Source organism: Galeopterus variegatus, unplaced genomic scaffold (genome assembly GCF_000696425.1).
Source record: "Galeopterus variegatus unplaced genomic scaffold, G_variegatus-3.0.2 Scaffold2217, whole genome shotgun sequence".
Taxonomy (NCBI): domain Eukaryota; kingdom Metazoa; phylum Chordata; class Mammalia; order Dermoptera; family Cynocephalidae; genus Galeopterus; species Galeopterus variegatus.
In genome coordinates, this window is record NW_007728328.1 from 209,328 (window position 1) to 231,628 (window position 22,301).

Consider the following 22,301-nt stretch of genomic DNA (forward strand, 5'->3'; position numbering starts at 1 on the left):
GGTCACTGCCATTCTTCCCTGGGAATCAAGGTCCCCAAGGAGTTTGTTAAATCCCATCCCTGGCCAGATTCCCTTCTCCAGTCCCACGTCTGCTTTGTGTATGAGGGGCTGGCTGAGCCCAGGAGGGCCGGGGACCCCAGTGGGATGGGGAAGGCACTGAGGAGGGGGAAAGAAGTTGTGGGGGGAGCTGCCTCCTGGCTGAAATGCTGTCTCTCCTGGAGAAGGGATGCTCTGAAAGCGGGGAAGCCGAGCTCACTTGGGAGGACGGGCTGTGTGGCTGGCTCTCAGCTGCAGAAGGGCGGCCGGCAGCGCTCCCACAGCGCCCTCTCCTCCCGGTCCCCTCCCACAGTCCCGGGGGCCGGCCGAAGGACGGTCAGCCTGTTCCCTGCTCGGACTGGCCAAGAACAGCGGTGACGGAGACGGGGGGGTGGGCATCGACTTGGATGTAGTCCGGAACCGCCCTCTCCCAACCCCAGAAAGAAGACGAGTGAGAAACTACACCTCCCAGCGGGGGTCGCGACCTAACGTCCCGCAGCGCCCCCTTTTCCCCTGCCAGCTCCCCGCCTCGGCGCACCCCACGCGCCACGGCACCGCGCAGGCGCACCGCGGGCCGGCGCCATGTTGGGTCGGTTTGAAAGCGAGCGCGGGCGTTGCGCTCGGCCGTGATGGCTGAGGAGCTGCGAGCAAGGGGCGCCTGAGGCGGGGCCTTGTCCGTGTGGGGGATGCTTTGCGGCGTCTCCGGTCCGGTAACAGGCCTGGGCTTTCTGTGGGGAGTTGCGGAAATGTGCGTATTTCTCTCTTTTCGGGTCTCAGTGGGTGAGTTAGGCCGGAAATGAGGGCGTATTTTCGAGGGGCGTCCCGTCCTTTGACAGCCCGAGGGAAAGGCTAAAAGGAGGTGTGGCGAGGAGGGAAGAGGAAGACGTCTCCTCAGGGAAGACGCGAGGTGAGACTCTGTGGAAAGAACGCTTTAGGGGGAGTGCCCCCCGGGCGGGGGAGCATCCCGGGACGGGGCGGAGGGGACCTGACGTGGGCCTCTGGGGACTTGCTGCAGAATAAATGGTTTCGGAGGGAAAAGTAGCTCACGGAAGACTCTTTGTCTGTGACTGACGCGGGCGGGTGTGACTGACGTGGGCGGTGGGACCCCGAAGGGCGGCTGTTGCCCAAGTCGAGGAGGAAATGTGTGGACCCGGCGCGCCCGGGGTGGGGGAGAGAGGCGCAGAGCAGGGGCGCCGGCCACCTTCGCTTAGCAGCGCCATCGACTCTCGTCCTTCTGCGGCAAAATAAACATTCACTTTCCAAACTTAGAAATCACAGAGCTGTGATTTCCAAGAGTTGTTTTTCATTTTCTGTGCGATATTCCCATTGGTTAACACTGCACATTCTATTTTTGGATCGAAGGGAGTTGAAATTTCTTGCCATTAAGCTTAACATTCTATTCTTCCACATGATGAATTTTCTTTTGGAGATTCGAACTCAAGCGTTTACGGAGGAAATGGTAAGATATACGGGATTTGCTTAAGATAGATGAGACTCACTCCTGTGGCTGGATGGGGAGAAGTGGGTGGGGGTATGGGTAAAAAGTTGGGGTGTGTTGATCATTGTTGGAAGTAGGATGATGGGTGAGTAGGGGTGTATTAAACTATTCTACTTTTGTATACATTTGAAAACTCTCCAGAATAAAAGTTAAATTGTGTATTATCTTTTTTGTCAGTCCTGTAAATTAAATAATTAGTAAATGTAAAAAAAAATAGTGAAAGAATTAGTAAAAAAAAACCCCATTTACTGAGAGCGGTAAGCCAACAGCTTTCCCTTTCAAGATTTGTCTTTGTTTTTTAAAGTTTTGTAAACTAAAATCGGTTACCTGTTCTGTGTTCAAATAAGGGAGAAAATGTTCGGTTAAGCTTATCCAAGCAAATTGAGAGAATTTAAATTTCTTTAGTAGAAGGGATAAAGCACAAAGCTGACTTAGTCAAAGCCATTCTTTAGAGATATACCACCGTCACAGCATTCAAGGCAATCGAAGAGGCTAAATAACCATTCTGTTCTGCTGCTGCTTCCACCGTTCACTGTCAGATATCCTATAATTAGGCCGGTCGTGCATGCTCCAAGGCTGTGACAGGATGAACGTTTTACTCTCTTTAGTTAGAAAACTTTCAATATTTTAAAGTCATAGTTGACAATTATTGAGATTACAGTTGTTACAACAAATATTTACGAAGCTATGGCCAAAAATTAGACATTACAGCACAATAGCAGGTGTTAAGTCCCAGACATTAATCCATTGATTTAATTTTGTATCCATCGATGCTCTTCTTTTGGCTGCAAAATAAACAAACATCCGTTGATTTAATTTTGAGTGACTGTCGTATCATGTACTAAATTAGTGCCGGTTCATTATGTTATTTCTCAAGTTTTCAAATGTAGATTCTATTATTGCTGTGCTATGGTACACAGGAATTCTCTCAATTTTAATAATGGAATACATTAAGTCAATTTACAAATTATTTAAGCTTCCTTTTAAAGAGAGGTGAGCTGAATCTGTTTAATGTAAGAGTTGAAAATAAGATATTACCGAAAATAAAGGTCAGGAAATGATTATTAACAATGTTGAATAAAAAAGGGATATAGCTAGCTCATTCTTTAGTAAGACTTTTAGTTTGTTTCTTTACAGATAAATATTGTAAATTACTTTATTCTCAAATCTTTTTGGGGGGAAAGGGTTGGCTAAAGTTACATATTGGCAACATTCACAACATGAAAGTGGATCTTCTCCATTGTTCCTTGTTTCTAATACTTATTTGATGACTTTAAAAATTTTATTGAGTACCTACTATCTGCAGTGCACAGCGGTAGGCTTATGATTTTAAAAATGTTTTGTATAGGGGAATGTTATGTAATTGTGATGTCATAGAATATATCACCATAAGAAAAAAAGACTGTATCAGTAGTGTTTAGGACTTTAAAAAAAGTGAGTACTTTTTCCTTTGTACTTTCCATGTATATTCTCAGATAATTTTTGTATGCATGCTTCCAGGCACATAGTAGGCACTCAGTAAATGTTTTCTCAATCATTGATGAAGGGATTCACAATAATAAAGATAATGGAAAATCTACAGTGCCTATAAATGAGTGTCTATTATAGATAATGGATTTTATTCTTTAAATTATAAGAAGTTTATATATTTAGTAATTTTTTCTGCATTTGGTCACTATTCCTTTAAATTGGTACCTTAACCTTTTGTTTTTGTATTACAGTTGTTTTTAAGAGAAATGAATAGAAATAACCCATTTTGAGGAAGCCATGGCAAAATCAAACACAAAATACAGAGTTTGTTCTCGGGAATCTTCAGTGTCTTCTCTGCTAGCAAGCTGCAGCCTGAATGGTAGTAATTCCTCTAACTCTGATGGCTCTTTTCACTATAAGGATAAATTGTACAGTTCTGCATCTCAGGCTCTACAGGCCTATATTGATGATTTTGATCTAAGCCGAGTACATCCTGGTGTAAGCACTGGAAAAATTAACACTGATGAAGGTTCCACTAATATGCCACAGTTCTCCAACTGTATTTATAAGCCAAACAATGGTATGTTTTTATTCTTTGTTTTCTTCATGTCCAGTGATTTGAAGCATTTGAGAGATGTGCTCTAGCCTTGTAAATCTTGCCTTTTTTTTTTTTTTGGAATAAAAATAACTTTTATAATATTGAGATCTGGATGTTTGTGTAAAATGGTTGTATAATTCTCTAGTTCCTAGGAATTTTCAGCTAAGATCCTCTTTTGATCTTGGAGAGGAAGCTGATGAATGTAACTAATTATAGCAGGTGGCTGATCCTAAACCTTTAAGCCATTTTTCTGTAGTATCATGGAAAGAGCATTGACGTGGTTCTAACTTTCATAACTAGCTTAATGACTTTAAGCATATCTCAACCTTTCTGGGTTTGTTTGCTCAATCCCAGTTGATGGGATAGGACTATATTAGTCTTTCTGATCTGTATTCTGTAGAACAATAACGTTCACAAGATGTTAAGAGTTTGTCCTTGATAAGGCTTCCATGAGGACAAGTTTGGAAAATATAGTTGTTATAAGCCAGGTGACACTTTACTGAGCACTTAGAGAATGGCCTTAGAATGGAAAACATTTACATTGAACTCTTAGAGGGATGTGGGCAATATAGTCTACAAGAAGAGAATTAGAACAACTGTTCTCTGTGTGTAACCATGCCCATTGCTGGGTTAGTAGGCGAGAAAGCAAATTATTTTCCACCTAGTTTAACAGCATTTTTTTTTCTTTGTTGCAGTTAGTGTTCAGTGATCAATGTTAAGGTGATTGTATTAGTGTATCTGGTATGTCTAGATGAAAAAAGTTGAAGAAACAGTAAATTAGAGAACACAGGAAAATTCAGGAGGTTGGAGAGAAACGTAGAAATTAAGTAAAACAGATTGAAGAAATGTGAGAGAGAAAACACATCCTAATTTATCAAGCTGTACCTTTTATACTTTTAATCAAAGACTTAGTGGGGATAAGGGGAAAGCAGCAAAGATGGTTCTTAAATTTTTAATTCTCATTTACTGTTGAATATTATAAAGTATTTACTATTGAATATTATAAAGTATATGTGTTAAAAGAAGATAAACAGAACTATGCTTTGTTTTTCAGCTTTTGAAAATCTTGATTACAAAAAGCATTCAAACTCCTTATCCTATAGAAGACTGACTATTAATGACACAGACTCCATTAGCTTAACAACTGATGATCTGTTAAAACTTCCAGCCGATGGATCATTTCCTTTCACTTATATTGGACAAGGTCACCGAACGAGCAGGAAAAACAAGAAATGTGTTCAAAGACTGGGTCCATTGGACATTGAAAAGAACTCAAAATTTCAAGAACCCTTCACTCCCAGGGGCAAGGATAACTTGGCTACTCCTGTTGTATACACACATATAAATGGAAAGCAACGGGGTAGGCTAAAAAACCCAAAACTTAAGAATAGGACTAATAAATGCATTTCTGAATCATCTTTATCTTTTCCCAAGAAATCGTCTTTTGAGGACAATGCAGAACACAATCTTGAAAAGAATTATCCAAGATGGCTCACTAGCCAGAAATCTGACCTTAATGTTTCAGGGATAACTAGTATACCTGATTTCAAATACCCAGTCTGGCTCCACAATCAAGACTTGCTACCTGATGCAAATAGTCAAAGGGTTTATGTAGAAGATCAGTGTTCCCCTAGACATAGTTATCAGGCACAAAGAACTTCTCGGCTTATGAATAAATTAGGTTGTTTTGAATATTCTTTTGAACCCTCAAACTTTTCACATTCCTTGAGTGATGATAAAGGATTAGTTAATGAATACAAATGTGATTCTGAACATAACCAATGTCAGTGTGAGAATCCACTTCTCCCAGGACAATCCAAAAAGCCATTCAGTGGTAATACTTTTTTTTATTTTGTTTTTTGTTTTTTTTAAGCCAAAGAAAGTGCTGTAAATTTGACCTAATACCTAGGAGCTTTCTATTTTTGATATAATGTCTTTTTAGAATGCCTATGATCTTCATTTATGTAGCATTTTATAACTAGAAAATATCTTTTCCCATTCCCTGTTTTTTTTTTGCTTAAAATGTCACATTTTAACATAATTTGCTGTTCTAGATGTGTGGATATTCCAAATTATCTGAATTCTTGTTGACTGTGCGATTTTGTTGTGCTTTGCATTTTGTGTTAAAGAATTAATGTAATCTTTTAAAATTAGGTGACGTAACTAGAAAATATCTTTTCCCATTCCCTGTTTTTTTTTTTGCTTAAAATGTCACATTTTAACATAATTTGCTGTTCTAGATGTGTGGATATTCCAAATTATCTGAATTCTTGTTGACTGTGTGATTTTGTTGTGCTTTGCATTTTGTGTTAAAGAATTAATGTAATCTTTTAAAATTAGGTGACAAAATTGAATTGCTTATCCTGAAGGCCAAGAAAAATCTAGAGCAGTGTACAGAAGAATTACCAAGGTCTATGAAAAAGGATGATAGTCCTTGCTCATTAGATAAACTTGAAGCAGAAAGATCATGGGAAAATATTCCTGTTACTTTGTAAGTAAGTGACTGGAAAAACTGTTTAGGTGTTCAAATGAAAATGTCATGTGAACATCTCATTTATTTTTTAGATAACAATGCTAATTAAACAATGCTAATAACATTGTAATTCTGTAGAATATAGCTTTCAGTGTTGTTTGCTTTAAGTTGCATTTTTTATTTGTTACCACAAGATGGTGTAACATTTCATAATCTTAGGTATATAGTCTTTATCACATGTTCATTTTGTTTCACTATAAAATTTTGATATATGTCTTAATATGAGGGATTGATTATAACCAAAAACAATTATTTTGCAGATGGAAGTGTTATGAAGTACTTGTTACTTTCTTTTTACTTTAAGCATTTCCCCTTCTTCATATATTAAAGCTATCCTTTTCTTTTCGTTTATATTTTACTTTCTTTTTTAGTCATTATTTTCCTTAAATGATGATGCATTTTCTTTTGCGTCCTATTGTATAAATTCTTATAGTTCCTAACATTATTTGTGTGCTTAACTTTTCTGTGATATAGTGTCTCAGAATAATTTAAAAAGTATACCTAGATACCCGAGAATGTGAATGTGGAATTAGAATTGGAAGTTTATATGGGAAAGTTTTTATTTTTAGTGATATTATTACATTTGGGCTTATCAACAGTGCATTCCTGGTAACCCTATATCATGCCTTAGGTTCTGGTAATTTATTATCATCAGTTGTCTAACCCTTTCATTCTGTTATAGACAGTCTATCACTTCCTGTCTTCTTTATTGATTGTTTCTCAGTTGAATACCTTATTTTTGAATGTATTTGCTGACTGTAATGCCAGTTTGGAATGCCGTCTCTGCCACTTTCTTGCTATGAGACCTTGTACAAGTTACTTCTCTAAATGTTAAAGATGGAGAAATAAAATCTATTTCAGGGTTGTGAGGATTCAATTGATTAGAAAATGAATATGAAGTACTTAAGGCAGTTTCTGACTTAGGGTGAGATCTGTTGTAAGTTGTAGTGGTGATGATTATCCAGAATATTTTATTTTTTCCTTTTAGCCTCATTTCTCAAGTTGTTTCATTGGTACCTTCCCCCACTTCCCCCCAACCTGGGATAATAACAAGCTCAGTTGATGTTTAACTTCTGTTATCCTTCTTATTTTCTAATTTCTTATTTTCTTATCAGTTGGTTTGTGTACTAGCAAAGTATCATAGCTGCAATATTTTGCTTTCAATTGGAACCAAAATGAATGACAGATGTTTAAGAGTAAAATTTTTGAATGCATTTAATTATTTTAGTAATTAGATAATATAACTTCTGGCTTGTATAATTAATATTATCAATGGTTTGGCCTAGTACCTTGTATAGCTCATTTTTGGAAGATTGAATTTATATTGTGACAGGTATGTAGATAAAACTTACAATGGATTGATGAGAAGAACGAATAGACTTTAGTTTGAGATTGACAAATTATTGTCAACCTGCTATCAAAAACAGAATTGAATAGGAAGTATTCAAGGCAGTATTCTAAAAGGTAGGGTAAAACCACAACTAGGTAATTGCTTTTTAAAAAAACTTTTTATTACGGAAAATTTCAAATAAATACGTAAGTAGAATAGTATAATGTGGATGTGCAAACTATGTTGGTAAAGAGTTGGGGAAAAGACTACCTGGGAGTGAGAGAAAGCTCATACCAGATTACAAATCAAATATGTCAATATGTAAGTACCATTTATTAGGAAAAAAAATAGCATTGTGACATTTAAGTGTTATAAAAAGCTTCTTAGATATTGGAGTACTTGAGTTACAAACGTTATAGTGATCAATAAGAGATAAATAGGATGAATTTATTTATTTCTGTGACTAACAATTTGATTTGAGGAATATTCTTGTTTATGCTAGGGATGTCCTTTACTACCCCTTGAACATCAGGAAAAAAATTAATATTTATTGAGCATTGTTAAATATACCAAGTATGCCGAGAATTAATTCAGTGTATTTATACAACACCTCAGTGAGATAAGTGGGACTACAAGTGTAGAAAATGAAGTTCAGATAAATAAGTTATACCTAAGATCATATAGTGGGTAGGACTGGGATTTGCACTACAGAATTTTAATTTCAAAATTGTTGCCTTGAAGAAGGATAACATGTAACTGCCATCCCATTAGAAACTCTTATGAATTCATGGGGTTTTTTATTATCATTGGGTAACTAACAATGTTTAATGGGAAAATTATGCTACTTATTTCAATCAAATGAGCTTTTGGAGCATAGTCTATAGTTGAGTGCTTATCTCTTTTAAGTTGGGGACTAATATCTTCAGTTTCTTTGAAGTTTGAAAGAAGAAGCAGGGAGATAAGTAGGGGTTGGATTCTGGTATTAGTTTAAGTAGAATTACCATGCCACATTGATAAAAAGCATATATATCATGGTTATTTCTTGATGATCACTTATATTGGAAACTTAATTACTATTTTGTATCCTTTAAATCCTGCTTAGCAAATCTCCTGTTCCTGTTAACTCTGATGATAATCCTCAACAAACTTCAAGGGCAAAGTATGCTGAAGGAGTTCTTGAAGACTTTTTAAATAATGATAATCAGGTGGGTGAACTTAAATCTTTTTAACTTATTAAAAGAAGATTCATGGCTAGCATATAAGTACTTATTTCTAAATTATTTAGATATTTTAAAACAAAAAAGACACAAATCTTCTCCCCAGCACACATCAATAAAACCATCACTTCTTCCAGAGTTATTGTAATTTTATTTTAGAATTCTAAAGTATAGGAACCTGGGATTGAATTCTACGGATAGCCTAAATTGGCATTACAATTTTCTTTTTCTGGAAAACATATAAAACATAATTATAGCGTAAATTATAGTAAAATTCTCATAGAGCAGTTGATTATTGAGTGTTGCGTTTCTAAGATACAATGATAAATATAATAATTTAAAATAGGAAAACTATTACCAATTTTACAAAATCAGCTTATGTGTATCTTACAAGTAACCCCCCAAATAAAGTATAAATGTATATATTGGCACATAAGAAATAATATTATAATTTGGCTATTAGATATTGAAGTAATACATTTGGGATCTTTTTTTTTGTAAGTCTCATTTTTAAAAAATATTGATTATGCATATTCATGAGGCACAAAGCTGACTGTCACTACCTGTGTTCAAGATGTGATTATCAGATCAAAACTATGTCATTACCATAAATTGAAGTTACATTTGGGATCTTAACATCTAGAGGATTGGAAGGTTTGAACACTCAAAATAAAAATTAGCTAAAACATTTAATGAACTATGTCTTTTCCCTTGGTAAAATTTACTAGAGAAACTTGAAATGAGTGAATAAGCCAAGCACCCATGGAGGAATAGCTTTACACGTAGAGGTCGTAGTAAGTTTAGAAACCCAAAGGCAGAAATATGTCTGGCATGTTTACAGAGTCTCAGAGTCCGATCAGTGTAGCACAATCAAAATAAGCAAGGGAAAGATTTGTAAGAGGCAAAGTTGGAAAGGTAAGCAGGTGCCAGATCATGTAGGCTCTTGTAAGCTATGGAATGAAGATTTTATATTTTATAGTGAGATGAGAAATCACTGGAGGGTTTTTAGTGGAGATCTACATTTTAAAATATAAAATGGCAGCTGTATGGAGTATAGTCTTGAGAGGAACTGGAGCAGGAGGAGCAGGGAACCTAGCTGGGAGACTATTGTTATCTTTCAGATTAAGGATGGAGATTTGGGCTAGGGTGGGTAGATTGGAGGTGGTCAGAAATTGTTAGATTTGGGATGTATTTTGAAGGTAGACCTCATAGGATGAAGACACAGAGGATTCAAAGGATGAATCCAAGATGTTTGAGCCAAGCAACTAGAGGATTAATGGTGCCATTTACTAGGCAAGGAACATTGGTGGAGGAACAAATTTGGGGAAGTTTTTTGAAGTTTGAGGTGGATGAGTACCCCGATACCCTGTTCCTTGCCCACACATAAACAATCTCACTACCAGGGTCTTTTTTGTTTTTGGATTTCTTTTGTTTGTTTGAAGTAATTTTAGTTGTACAGAAAGTTACAAGAATAATACAAAGATTTCCAGTGCCCCTTCTCCCAGCTTACCCTAAAATTAACACCTCATGTAATCATAGTATAATGGTTACCAATAGGGAATTAACATAGATACAAAACTGTAGAATTTCTCATTACCCCAGTTTTTCTATCATGACCTGTTTTAGGGTCCAATCTAGGATCTAACGTCGCATTTAGTGGTCATGTCTCCTTAATCTACTTCACTCTGTGCTGGATTCCTAGTATTTCCTTGTCTGTCACTTCAAAAGTGTCACTGTTATTTTGTAGATAATTCCTCAATTTGGGTTTGTCTAAAACTTCAATGTGAATAGAATGAGGTTATATATTTTTGGCAAGAGTAACAAAGTGACGTAGTGCCCTTCTCAGTACATCATATTAGAGAGTTTATGATATGTTGATATCATTGATACGTTGATATGTTAATGTAATAATATAACAATATATAACAATATAATAATATTATGTTAATGCTGGTGGTGTTAACTTTGAACACTTGGTGGTGTTATTGGCTCTTTCCTTAATGAAGTTACTGTTTCCCATATCTTAGGGTACTTTGCGGTTATGCAAATATCCGGTTTCTTGTCAAACTTTCATCCACTAAATTAGTATCCGTTGGTGAATCTTGTCTTCTCTTCTACATTTATAGACTCAAATTCTTGTGTAATGAAGAGCTATACCTTCTCTCCCATTTACTTGTTTATTAAATTATGTCAGTAGGGACTCATAAATATTTATTTTATTCTAGGTTTATAAAATAATATTATTTATGTCGTTGTTCATACTGTTCCAGTTTAGGCCATTGGGAGTTCCTTGAGGTTGGCTCCTGTGTCCTTTTGCCTTGTCCCTATTCTTTTTTGAATATTTTTCTGAGGACTGTGGTACTTTTTATTGGAAAATGATGTTTAGAAACAAAGATCTAGGTACTAGGTGTGCTTATTGCTAATGCATTGTTGTTCATTCTAGATTCTCACAGCAGGCAGACCTAGGAAACATATTTGTTTACTATCCCACACATGCTTCCACATCTACATTTCTGTATCTATCTCTGTGTGTGTGTGTGTGTGTGTGTGTGTGTGTATATGTATGTGTATATGTGTAAAATACATATTATGTATAAAATCATGGGTTCATACTGATACCTCTGATTCCAGTCCAATACCAGAGGGTTTGTTTTAGCTTTTCTCATTCCTTATTTATATCTTTCTCCCCCTCTGATAATTCTGACTCTTATTATCTACAGTAGATTTACTTATTTGTTCAGTCTTAGTATACACATAAAGTTGTTTCAGAATTGCTAACCTATATGCCTGTAAGAAACAAATTTATTAACTAGATTACATTATTTGTACATTGTTCTTTTTGTCTTTAGTCTTACAATATTCTGTCAAAATACTGTTTTCCAAAGTTACCTTAGGTTGATTATTTTCTTCCTATCTCTCTTCAGTTTGTGGTTGTGTTGTTTATTTATAGTACTGTTAGGTAGTTCATTCGTTATTATACAGATTGGGTTCTTCCCACATTCTGCCTTGTTTAAATTGTTCATTTTCTGAATATGTGAAACATTTCTCTTGTTCTAAGAGAAATGTACAAAAAGTTGTACCCAGAGACATTCACTACCAGGTTAACGACCAGTCTCAGAACAAATTATATCACACATACCAATATTTATTAAACGTTCATTAGTAACAGCACAGAACAGTTTATATTATCTTTTTTTGTGGTCTTCTATCTTTTTTTGGTACTCTGAGCCTTGTTTAAATTGTTCATTTTCTGAATATGTGAAACATTTCTCTTGTTCTAAGAGAAATGTACAAAAAGTTGTACTCAGAGACATTCACTACCAGGTTAATGACCAGTCTCAGAACAAATTATATCACACATACCAATATTTATTAAACGTTCATTAGTAATAGCACAGAACAGTTTATATTATCTTTTTTTGTGGTCTTCTATCTTTTTTTGGTACTCTGAGCACCACATTGCATGAAAAGTTTATTCAAGTCAGACATAACATATTCCTTAAGTAGAGTTTTGTAACCCTTGTGGTTGGCATTGGGCAATCAGAAATTCTAAACTAGTGGCTGGGTGCAGATCATTTGGACATAATGCCTCACCATCTTACTTTCTTCCTTTGTGGTTAAGTAGTTTTCTCTAGCAGTATATTTTCGTTTCTTGCTATTTATTTTTAGTACATCTCTTATAAGTGTTTGGCTTATAAATAACATGTTATAGTTATAATCAAATATTTCAGACTAATAACAACTTAACTTTGATACCTAAAAAAGAAAAAAACAAAGCTACCTGTATGCTTTGGCGTCATTCCCCCCTACTTTTTGACATTTTCTTGTTTCATATTACATCTTTCAATATTGCCTATCTCTTATATGGTTGTTGTGTATGTTAGTGTCTTGTTAGATTTGTCCTTTAGTCTTAATACTAAGAAAATAAATGTTTTATTCACCACTCTTATAACTCTGGAGTATTCTGAGGTTGTCTGTGTACTTGCTTTATTAACAAGTTGTGTATTTTCAAATGTTTTCTTGCTACTCCTTGGTGTCATCTTTCACGATTGTAGAACTGTCTTTGGCATTTCTTGTAAGGCAGGTCTAGTGTTGATGAGTTCTCTTAGCTTTTTTTTTGTCTGGGAAAGACTTTATTTTTCCTTCATATTTGAAGGTTAATTTTGCCAGATAGAGAATTCTTGACTGACAGTCTTTTTCCTTTAGTATCCTGAATATGTCATCCTGTTCTCTTCTGGTCTGTAGGGTTTCTACTGAGAAATCTGCTGAGAGACATTTTGGGGCTCCATTGAATGTTATGTGTTTTTTTTCTGTTGCCTTTCAGTATTCTTTCTTTCTCTTTGGTTTTTAATAATGATTATGATGTGCCTTGGGGTGTTCCTCTTTGGATTGATTTGATTGGCAACCTCTGAACTTTCTTTACCTGCATGCTGTCACCTTTCTCCATATTTGGGTAATTTTCTGTCATTATTTTCTTGAATCTGCTTTCTACGTCTCTTCCTTTTTTCTCTCCTGGCATGTTGGTTATGTGGAGCTTATTTCGTTTGAGGGAGTCCCATAATTCATGTTTTTCTGTTTAATTTTAAATTCTTTTTTGTGTTTTTTTTGCTCTTTTGATTAGATAATTTCATATGTTTTATCTTTGAGCTCACTGATTCTTTCCTCTGTTTGATTAGGTCTGCCGCTAGAGCTTGCTGTCAAGTTTTTCAGTTTAGATAATGTATTCTTTATTCGAAGAATTTATATTTGTGTTTTTTAAATTGATTCTGTTCCTTTGTCAATTTTCTCATTCTCTTGCTGAATTGTTTTCCAGATATCATTTAATTTTCTATCTGTATTTTCTTGTGACTTTGTGAATATACTTAAGAATTCTGAATTATCCTGAATTCTCTGTCAGATATTTTATAAATCTGCTATTCCTCTAGGTCTGTTACTGGTGCTTTGTTGGTTTCCTTTGGTGGTGACATATTTTTCTTTTCTTTCTTGATCTTTGTATCTTTGTGTTGATGCCTGGGCATTTGAGGAGACTGCTGCCTCTTCCAGGTTTTATAAGTGTTCTTTGGTGGTGGTAGACCTTCACTGGTTAATTTCAGAGCTTTGTCTCTTACCTGCACTTTTTTTCTTTCTGAAGTGAATTATTGACTACCACTATCACTTAAACTCTTCTCTGGAACTAATATGCTGTCCTTTGGTTAATTCCAGAATTGGAGTAACTTCCTGTGGGCACCAGAAGTTGAGCTCCGTGCTAGAACTAAATTGCTGCTTTGCTGCTGATTCTTTGGGGAAGACTTTTTGGGGAGATTGGATTTTACTTGTCGCTGTTTCAATCACTTCAGGGTCTCTACAGATACGACTGGGCTTTGTGGAAATACTGGCTTGGGATTGAGTTTTTCCTGCTAACTTTGCCCCCTGCAAGTTCTATCACCCTGACCGGTCTCTACTGAGTGGCTCTCATGCCAATTAGAAGGTACATTAGCTGCCCACACTGTGCCACAATGTTCCCCCAGTGGGCCAGTCTCCTCTTCTTTCTTCAAACACTTCCCATGGTTCAGGCCGTGCACGACCCCTCACAATGACTTGCTGACCTCTGGGTGGCTTTTTTCTCTGGTTGGCTATGGCTCCTTGCTCCTATGTGGGACCAGAGGAACTCTGCCTGTGGCTGTGTTGTCCTGGGGGCTGGTATGGTACGCTCTCAGGCCCTCTTCTCCACAGCATACTCTAAGCAGCATCACGCAAAGGGTGTGGCTGTGGCTTTTCTAGCTTCTGGAAGCTTCTTGGTATGTAGCAACTTCTTGCCCCACACTACGCCAGAAGCAGCAGGGGCTTGATCCAGTCTGAGCAGTCCCTACTCCCTATTGCCGCAGCTTCTCATGCCTTCACGAACTCTGTGGGTCTGTACTCCTCTTCCCCTGAGCTCCATTGCTCCCAGGATGGCAGACTTTGCTTTTTAGTAGTTGTGAATTGATTGGTTGTAATGGAGAGTGATGCTGGGAATTGTCTATTCTGCCATCTTGGTGACATCACTGTCTCTCTTTTTAAAAACTTTCATTTTATTGTGGTAAAATATACATAACATAAAATTTACCATTTTAACTGTTTTTAAGTAGATACAGTTCTGTGGCATTAAGTACCCTTACATTATGTGTGGCCATCACCATCATCCATATTCAGAACTGTATCCATTAAACACCAACTCCCCATTTGTTCCTCCCTCATCCTGTGGCAAACAGCATTCTACTTTCTTTCACTATGAATTTGCTACTCTAGGAGCCTGGTATGAGGGATCTTCAAAAAGTTCATGGAAGGATTAGTATTATTTTTTACTTCAGTTTTTCAATGAACTTTTTGAAATATGCTTGTATAAGAATCATAAAATATTTGTCCCATTTTGACTGGCTTACTTCACTCAGCATTATGTCTTCAAGGTTCTTCCATATTGTAGCATACATCAAAATTGTAATTTTCTGTCATTATTTTCTTGAATCTGCTTTCTACACCGCTTTGTGGGTAGCTATCAGGACACAACAACTGATTGGAAAGCTGTAAAATAATAGATAGCAAGACTTTCAAAAAGAAGTTTTTCTTGTTTTTTTTTTTTTGTCCTTTTTGAGACCAGCCGCACTGCACTCAGCCAGTGAGCGCTGTGAGCGCACCGGTCATCCCTATATAGGATCCGAACCCGCGGCGGGAGTGCTGCTGCGCTCCCAGCTCCGCACTGTCCCGAGTGCGCCACGGGCTCGGCCCCAAAAAGAAGTTTTAAAATATCCCTTACAGATTATCTTAAGAGAAACCTGACTACCTTATGTGTTTAAGTGCTGTTGCCTTCTCTGGACCAGGTAAGGTCAGTAATAATTGAGGTATGAGTGTTATTTAGGTAGCAAGGAATATGTGGCTCATGTAGAGGTGAAACACCAGCATTCTTTCTATGAAAACATATAAAAGTGTGCAGAGAATACTTTATTTGAAATTTTATTTCTCACTCAGCTGATAATCAGCTTTATTTACATACCTGAAAAGAGCACGTTGGCTTACCTGATCTCTGAGGGACCTTTTCATTTCTAAAACTCTGTGATTTTTAAATGTACTAAATGAATTTGTTGTAAATGTAAACATGTACTATTCATTTTAAAAGAGCAAGGACTGGAAAGCATGGGCCAAACTCTTTAATTATGATTGTTTCTAAATAATTTCATCTGGGGACTGAATATGGGGAAGTGGTGAGTTGTAATTTCAGTTTTTAAAACACTTTATTGACATGTATTGTTTGGATTTTTCATTAATTTTATATTGGGGGAAAATAATAGAAAATAAAACTTTTCCCCCTAAATTTGAATGGTTAATCTTATACTGTCATCTGTTTTAATATTAGACCTGTACCCTTTCTGGAGGCAAACATCATGGTCCTGTTGAAGCCCTGAAACAAATGTTATTTAATCTTCAAGCAGTACAAGAAAGTTTTAGTCACAATAAAACCTCAGAGCCAAAAGAAGAGATTAAGCAAGTAAGCACAAACTTGATTTATGAATTGAGATCTGTGAATTTATATAAAGATGCCTTCCTGTATCCTTTTTAGTTGTTTATCTCTGAACAGGTTATTCTATTTGGTTTATAAATCCAACATCTTATTTAGATTTAATGAGGTTACAACTATAGTATGAAAGGGTTGTAAGAATTGTTTTTAATGCCCTACAAAATTAATCAGTATGGCCTAGCTTCTTGTAGTTATATTTGGGGAGGCATAAAACACCTTTTCAACATTTGACTGCTCCACACACCTTTGTCATCTGAAATTTAATTTTGTTACCATATGTTCTTGTTGTGAATATAGTTATGTAAAGTTTTATTTTAGGACCGTGTTTTTTTAATTTGTGTGTTTTCTAGGAATTTGAAAATCTGTTTCTACTTAGGGCTGCTATTTTATAAAAGATAGATTTTCTTCACAAAAGTATAGTGTTTAAGAGCCTAGAATTTATATTCTTTCAAGTCTGTGAATTCCACTTCTTACTAGCAAGTGCAACATTTGTATAAATCACTTAACGTCTTTAGTTTGTTTTGCTTTCTTTTTAAAAATTTATTAATTTGTTTTTTAAGAATTGTGTATATTTTTTGATGTACAACATGATATTTTGAAATATGCAAACATTGTGAAATGGCTAAATCGAGCTAATTGACATGGATTACCTCACATAGTTATTTTTTGTGGTGAGAACACTTAAAATCTATCTTAGTGGATTTCAAGTATATTGTTATTAACTACAGTGAACATGTTGTACAACACATCTCTTAAACAGATCTCTCCTACTGTCTAACTGAAATTTTGTATCCTTTGACCAACATCTCCCCTGCCTTCCAACCCTGCTTTGCCCCAGTTCTTGTTAAACACCATTCCACTCTGCTTCTGTGAGTTAGACTTTTTAGATTTCACATATAAGTGAGATGTGGTATTTTTCTTTCTGTGCCTGGCCTATTTTGCTTATCAGTTTCCTTTTCTGCAAAATGAGGTTGTTGAGAAGATGAAATGAGACAGATAATAGTACTCAGTATGGTGCTTGGCACTTGGTAAATAATAGCTCTTACTGTCTTTGTTTATTTTCTTATTGTTAGAGCTTTATGAAATTCAGTTTTCATTACAGATGAGTGGATTAGCTCTTGAGAACTACCACAGCATGCTCATTTGAGTTGTATTTCTTAATTTTTCTCCTTACATTCTAATAATCATATCTATCCTTCTTTTCCCTCCCCTTTTAAACATTGAGGCATAACTTTTTTCAATAAAGTCATAATTTCAAGCCAAGATTTATTTTTAATGGACATACATTTAGAAACATACTTTAGGATAATTGATAGGTAACTCTAAGTAGTAGTTGTAATATTTTTAGAATAAAGGGAAAATAAAAATAATGTTCTTTTGAAAATTATTTGCTAGAATTCTTTAGAAATGCAGAAAATATTTTTTTATGTTCATAATCATGTAAATAGCATTTAATTTTATAATTATATAACATTTTCAATATTTTGTTATATTTGGTGTTTTTAATAATAGGTTTCAGAAGGTGATTTCTCTGAATTACAGTTGAAGGAAAGTATGATTCCTATTACTAGGTCACTTCAAAAGTAAGTATTCTTTACTAACATAGATGATACAAATCTATTTAGCCATTTCTTTGACTGAGATCAGAAAGTTACAGGGTAGAATTAAGTAGTTCCAAGAGTAGATATGCTAAGCATATTTAAACTTGGGGAGTACATCGTTTAATCTTTAAGAAAAACATTGTATTGTTTTCTCTTACACCTGTGCTATTTCCTGTTTTAAATTTTCTAAGGAGCTAATGAAATACCCTTAGATATCTAAAATAAAATGGATGTGAATGGCTCAGAGATTCTCTTTTCATTTCTGAGAAACAGCAACAATTTGAGATAGTCAATATTGATGTGCATATTCTGTAACAATTTGTTATGAAATGTGTTTTTATATATTCCCTCTGGAATAAATATAATAATCATAAATGCATCATTATGTAACACAGCTCCACAAAAACCTAAAGTAGTTAAAATGTCCTGTGTATAATGATAGGTCTAATTTTCTTATTTACATTGTGTTCAGTAAAAAAAGTGGAGAATACAAGTCTTTCCTATAGTCATGATATTGGCAGAAGAGGAGTATTTATTTATGGGTATGGTTGTGTGAATACAAAGTGCGCCAGAAGATTGGAATACTGAGCTTAGGAAATACTAAGATAAAAATTTTTACTCTAGTAATACTATTTTACTTCACTAGAAGTGAGCTAAACAAATATTCTCTACCATTTGTACTTTCAGAATTTGCTTAGGATTCTGTTATCTAAGGAAGTGGTGGAAAAGTAAAACACTAGATGTATAAACTTATGACTATCATAAATATATATACATATATATAGTTGTCATAGTTGAAAATATGTGATGTATGATGATATCTTTTTTTCTCTACTTAATTTATAATCTTTAGGGTAGGAAAAATGCCTCTTTGTAGCTTGCCATAGTATGTGGGTATAGTGTTCATACCTACAAGAATTAAATGAATAATGATAATTATTAACTAATATTTATTGAATATACCAAGTATCAGTATTCTAAGTGCTATTGAATATAATTCATGTAATCTTCATAACCCTATGATATAAGTGCTATTATTATCTTCATAAAATAACAGGGAATAGGCATAAAGTAGTAAAGTAACTTTCTCAGTGTTACACTGCTAGTAAGAGGTAGCAGCAGGACTCAAACTAGGCAATCTGGTTTGAAAGCCTGTGTTTCTAACACTCTTCTCATTAGTGACAATGCTGAATTGCTCATTAGTGACAATTGCTGAAACTGTGTGCAGGGCTTCAGTTGATCATCTAGGATAAAGACCTCATTATGCTTTAAAATTTAAGGTGGATGACCTCAGGCTTCCCATTGCTCTTAAATGCATTGGTATTCAACTTGTGTTGCAGACCTAAATGTGTTTTCTGAGTTAAAGTACGTACCCTAGAAGATATTTTTCTTGAAAATGAACATTGGGCTACAACTAATTAAATCACCACAAAAATTGATATTGATCCATAGGTGCTTTTATCATTTGCTAGAATTTTAAAAAATAATAGTAATTTTATTTCTACCATAAACAATAAGTGGTCTTGCCTAAGTAATGAATTTCATTTTTAGGGAGAGCAATATTCATGTTTTGTTAGATGGCTTTTAGTTGTTCATTCTGTTGGATTAGCTGGACCAATCTTAATTAGTCTTTTTTTTTTTTTTTGTCTTTTTTTGTGACCGGCAACGGATCGCAACCTTCAGTGTCGCGCCCGTACCGGACCGGGACCGGCAACGGGATCGCAACCCTCGGTGTTGCGCCCGCACCTCGCTCAGCCAGTGAGCGGCCGGTCTGTACGTGGGATCCGAACCCTCGGCGGGAGCGCCACCGTGCTCCCAAGCAGCGCACTGTAGCAGTGCGCCACTGGGCTGGCCCCTTAATTAGTCTTTTACTTTACATTTCAACAATAATATCAGCAAGGCATTTGTATTTTTGTAAATAAGTTTAGACTTACAAAAGCATATTAGTACATTTTTTTCAGTCTGTAGATTAACCTTTTTAAGGACAGTTGAAAACTTATTAGGTCTGAATTCTTTATAGGCTGCAAAATGTTCTGGTTAGGTATATTGCCATCTTTTCATATTTTAAAATAAATAGAATAGCTTCTTCAAAAGTTACAGGTTGTACTTTGCTTTAATGACCTTTTCTAAGGAGAAAACACTGTTACATTGGTACTGGAGGAGTCTGGGGAGGTTGGATGCTGGACCTCAACTCTGTCTTCTACCAGGATCTTTCTTTTACTTTTTTTTTTTTTTTTTTAATTACTTTTTAATTTTATTAATTTTACTTTTTTATATTCTAGGATGTTGTTGCGGAGCAGTTGGGAGGGAGGGAGAGAGAGGAAAGGGGAAGGAAATGTGATGGAAGAAGGAGGAAGGAGGAGGGGCGGGATTGAGGCCTTTGGCACCCCCCTCATTCCCACAGGGGAGACCAGGGAGCTTTCAGCAGTGGCTTGGTAATTGCTGGGCTGGGTGCAAATGTCAGTGGGGTGTGGCAAAAGCCCTTGTCTCCCACCACCCCAGCTCGAGAACTCAGGGCCCTGCTTGATGTGGCTTGGTGGTTGTCACTGGGCTGGTTGCACATGTTGGGGTGGTGCAGCTGAGGCTCTTGGCCTCCCACCGTCCCAGCTCAGGAGAGCCCGGGGTGCTTCCTGTGGTGGCTCGGTGGTCATCGTTGGGTTGGCTGTGCGTGTCGGGGGGAGGGGGGGGCGCATGGCCACAGCCCTCGGCCCCACCCACCACCAAGCTCAGAAGAGCCTGGGTGCTTCCTGCCTTGGCTTGGTTGCTGCTGGGCTGGCTGCACATGCTAGGGGGCATAGCTGAGGTCTTTGGCTCCCCACTGCCCCAGCTTGGGGGAGCCTGGGGTGCTTCCTGTGGCGGCTTGGTGGTTGCCACTGGGCTGGTTGTGGGTGTCGGGGGTGTGTGGCTGAGGCCCTCAGTCCCCCACTGCCCTGGTTCAGGAAGGCCCAGGGTGCTTCCTGCAGCAGCTCAGTGGTTTTGGGGGGGCATGGCCGAGGTCCTCGGCCCCTCACCTCCCTGGCTCAGGAGAGCCTGGGGCACTTCCTGTGGTTGCTCAGTGGTCATTGCTGGGCTGGCTGCATGTCAGGGGGCCATGGCCGAGGCCCTCAGTCCCCCACCACCCTGGTTTGAGAGAGCCCTGGGGCGCTTCCTGCAGCAGTTTGGTGGTTGTCGCTGGGCTGGCTGCGGGTGTGCATGCTTACCACCAGAGGCTGATCTTGAAGGACAGCATCATCTGGGCTCAGTTGCTTTTGGGCTTTCTGTTGGGTTCACCCAGTGGGAGGTACCACAGGAGATCTAAGTGCTCGACTCAGCTCAGTGCCTGGTGCACACCAGGCCCCAGGTGAATGCTAGTTCCAGCCCTCTCGTGAATAGGCATCTCTTTCTTGTTCTTCAAAAGGAATTTCTCCAGGGTTGGCAGTGGGTGTTCACTGCCAGTCACCAGGGCCTCCGTGTTCCCACACCTTGACCTTAATGCTGCAGACCCTCTTTCCAGGGACCAAGTTCTTCGAAGGTCCTGTGGGTCACTCTCCTGGCCTTCTGTGCGCCTCTCCGAGTTCTCACCCTCCATAGTCATAGCTTCTGCAGTAACTCTAAGAGATCTCTAAGTCTACCCCTGCAAAGCACCGGTTGCCATTCCTCCATCTCCATTGGTGGTGAGTCCCTTTATTACTCCAGAGGCAACATGTCAGAGTGCCCCGTACTTCCAAGCTTGAGTGAATGTCCTGATATCCAACAATGACCAAATATTTAGGGCACACTTGAGTGTCAGGCCCACACCACCCCTGCTTCCTTTCCTTTCACCTTTACTAGGTCCCACTACGTGCCAGATCTAAGTAAAGAGGCTCTAGAGGTTCTGGCTGTCTGCTGGGGTGGGTCAGCCTCATAGGCAGATTATGTCTGCCTAGTGGGTGGCCTTGACCCGTACCGAAGGCCCGCTACCCCAGATGCTCATCAGAGGACAAGAGGCCTAGGTTGTAGGGAGCAGCTGCCAGGCTGATTGTGCTGGGTGTCGGGCGGGACTTGTGGGGCTCTAACAGGTTCTTGACTCCGCCACAGGAAAGAATTCAAGAGTAGAAAGCAAAAACAGGTTTAATGCAAAGAGAAAGAAATACACACTTCACAAAGTGCAGGCTGGCTTGAGAGTGAGCAGCAGCCCTGCCTTCTTTCTGGATTCTACCTTTGTAGTTGGCTGTTCTGTACATATTCATGCTATCTAGTGAATATTTAATTAAGGGAGTGTTTCCCAGTTATGTAACTGGTTATGTAACCTAGCTTTATGCATGCTCTGTTGTTCTCTGTGGAGCATGCTCATTGGTCAAATTCCAACATATACACTGAAAATTATTTAAAATATATTTGGTGCTCTCTAGTGCCTCCAGTGGAAGTTCATTCAAGGATAAACTCTTTTCTACTGAGTATGCTTGGCCACTGGAATTATGTAAGTCTGCCTCTTGTGGTCTCAATCTCCCAGTGTTGGTGCCAAAAAA

General features: G+C 37.5%; 1 protein-coding gene across 4 annotated transcripts in view; it reads left to right on the forward strand.

Moving 5' to 3' along the window:
* The first annotated feature begins 630 nt into the window (after nt 1-630).
* LOC103597149 (chromosome unknown open reading frame, human C18orf54) overlaps nt 631-22,301 on the forward strand; it is a 39,585-nt gene continuing 17,914 nt past the window's right edge. For 2 of the 4 annotated variants that reach the window (XM_008580948.1, XM_008580946.1), the window contains exons 1-8: nt 631-943; nt 1,399-1,495; nt 3,256-3,584; nt 4,657-5,436; nt 5,943-6,093; nt 8,568-8,670; nt 16,052-16,183; nt 17,726-17,796. In XM_008580948.1, the coding sequence (XP_008579170.1) occupies nt 3,302-3,584; nt 4,657-5,436; nt 5,943-6,093; nt 8,568-8,670; nt 16,052-16,183; nt 17,726-17,796 (1,520 nt within the window). In that variant the 5' untranslated portion in view covers nt 631-943; nt 1,399-1,495; nt 3,256-3,301. The remainder of the gene's footprint in view (nt 944-1,398; nt 1,496-3,255; nt 3,585-4,656; nt 5,437-5,942; nt 6,094-8,567; nt 8,671-16,051; nt 16,184-17,725; nt 17,797-22,301) is intronic. The other 2 variants (XM_008580949.1, XM_008580947.1) reach the window with 2 other exon arrangements.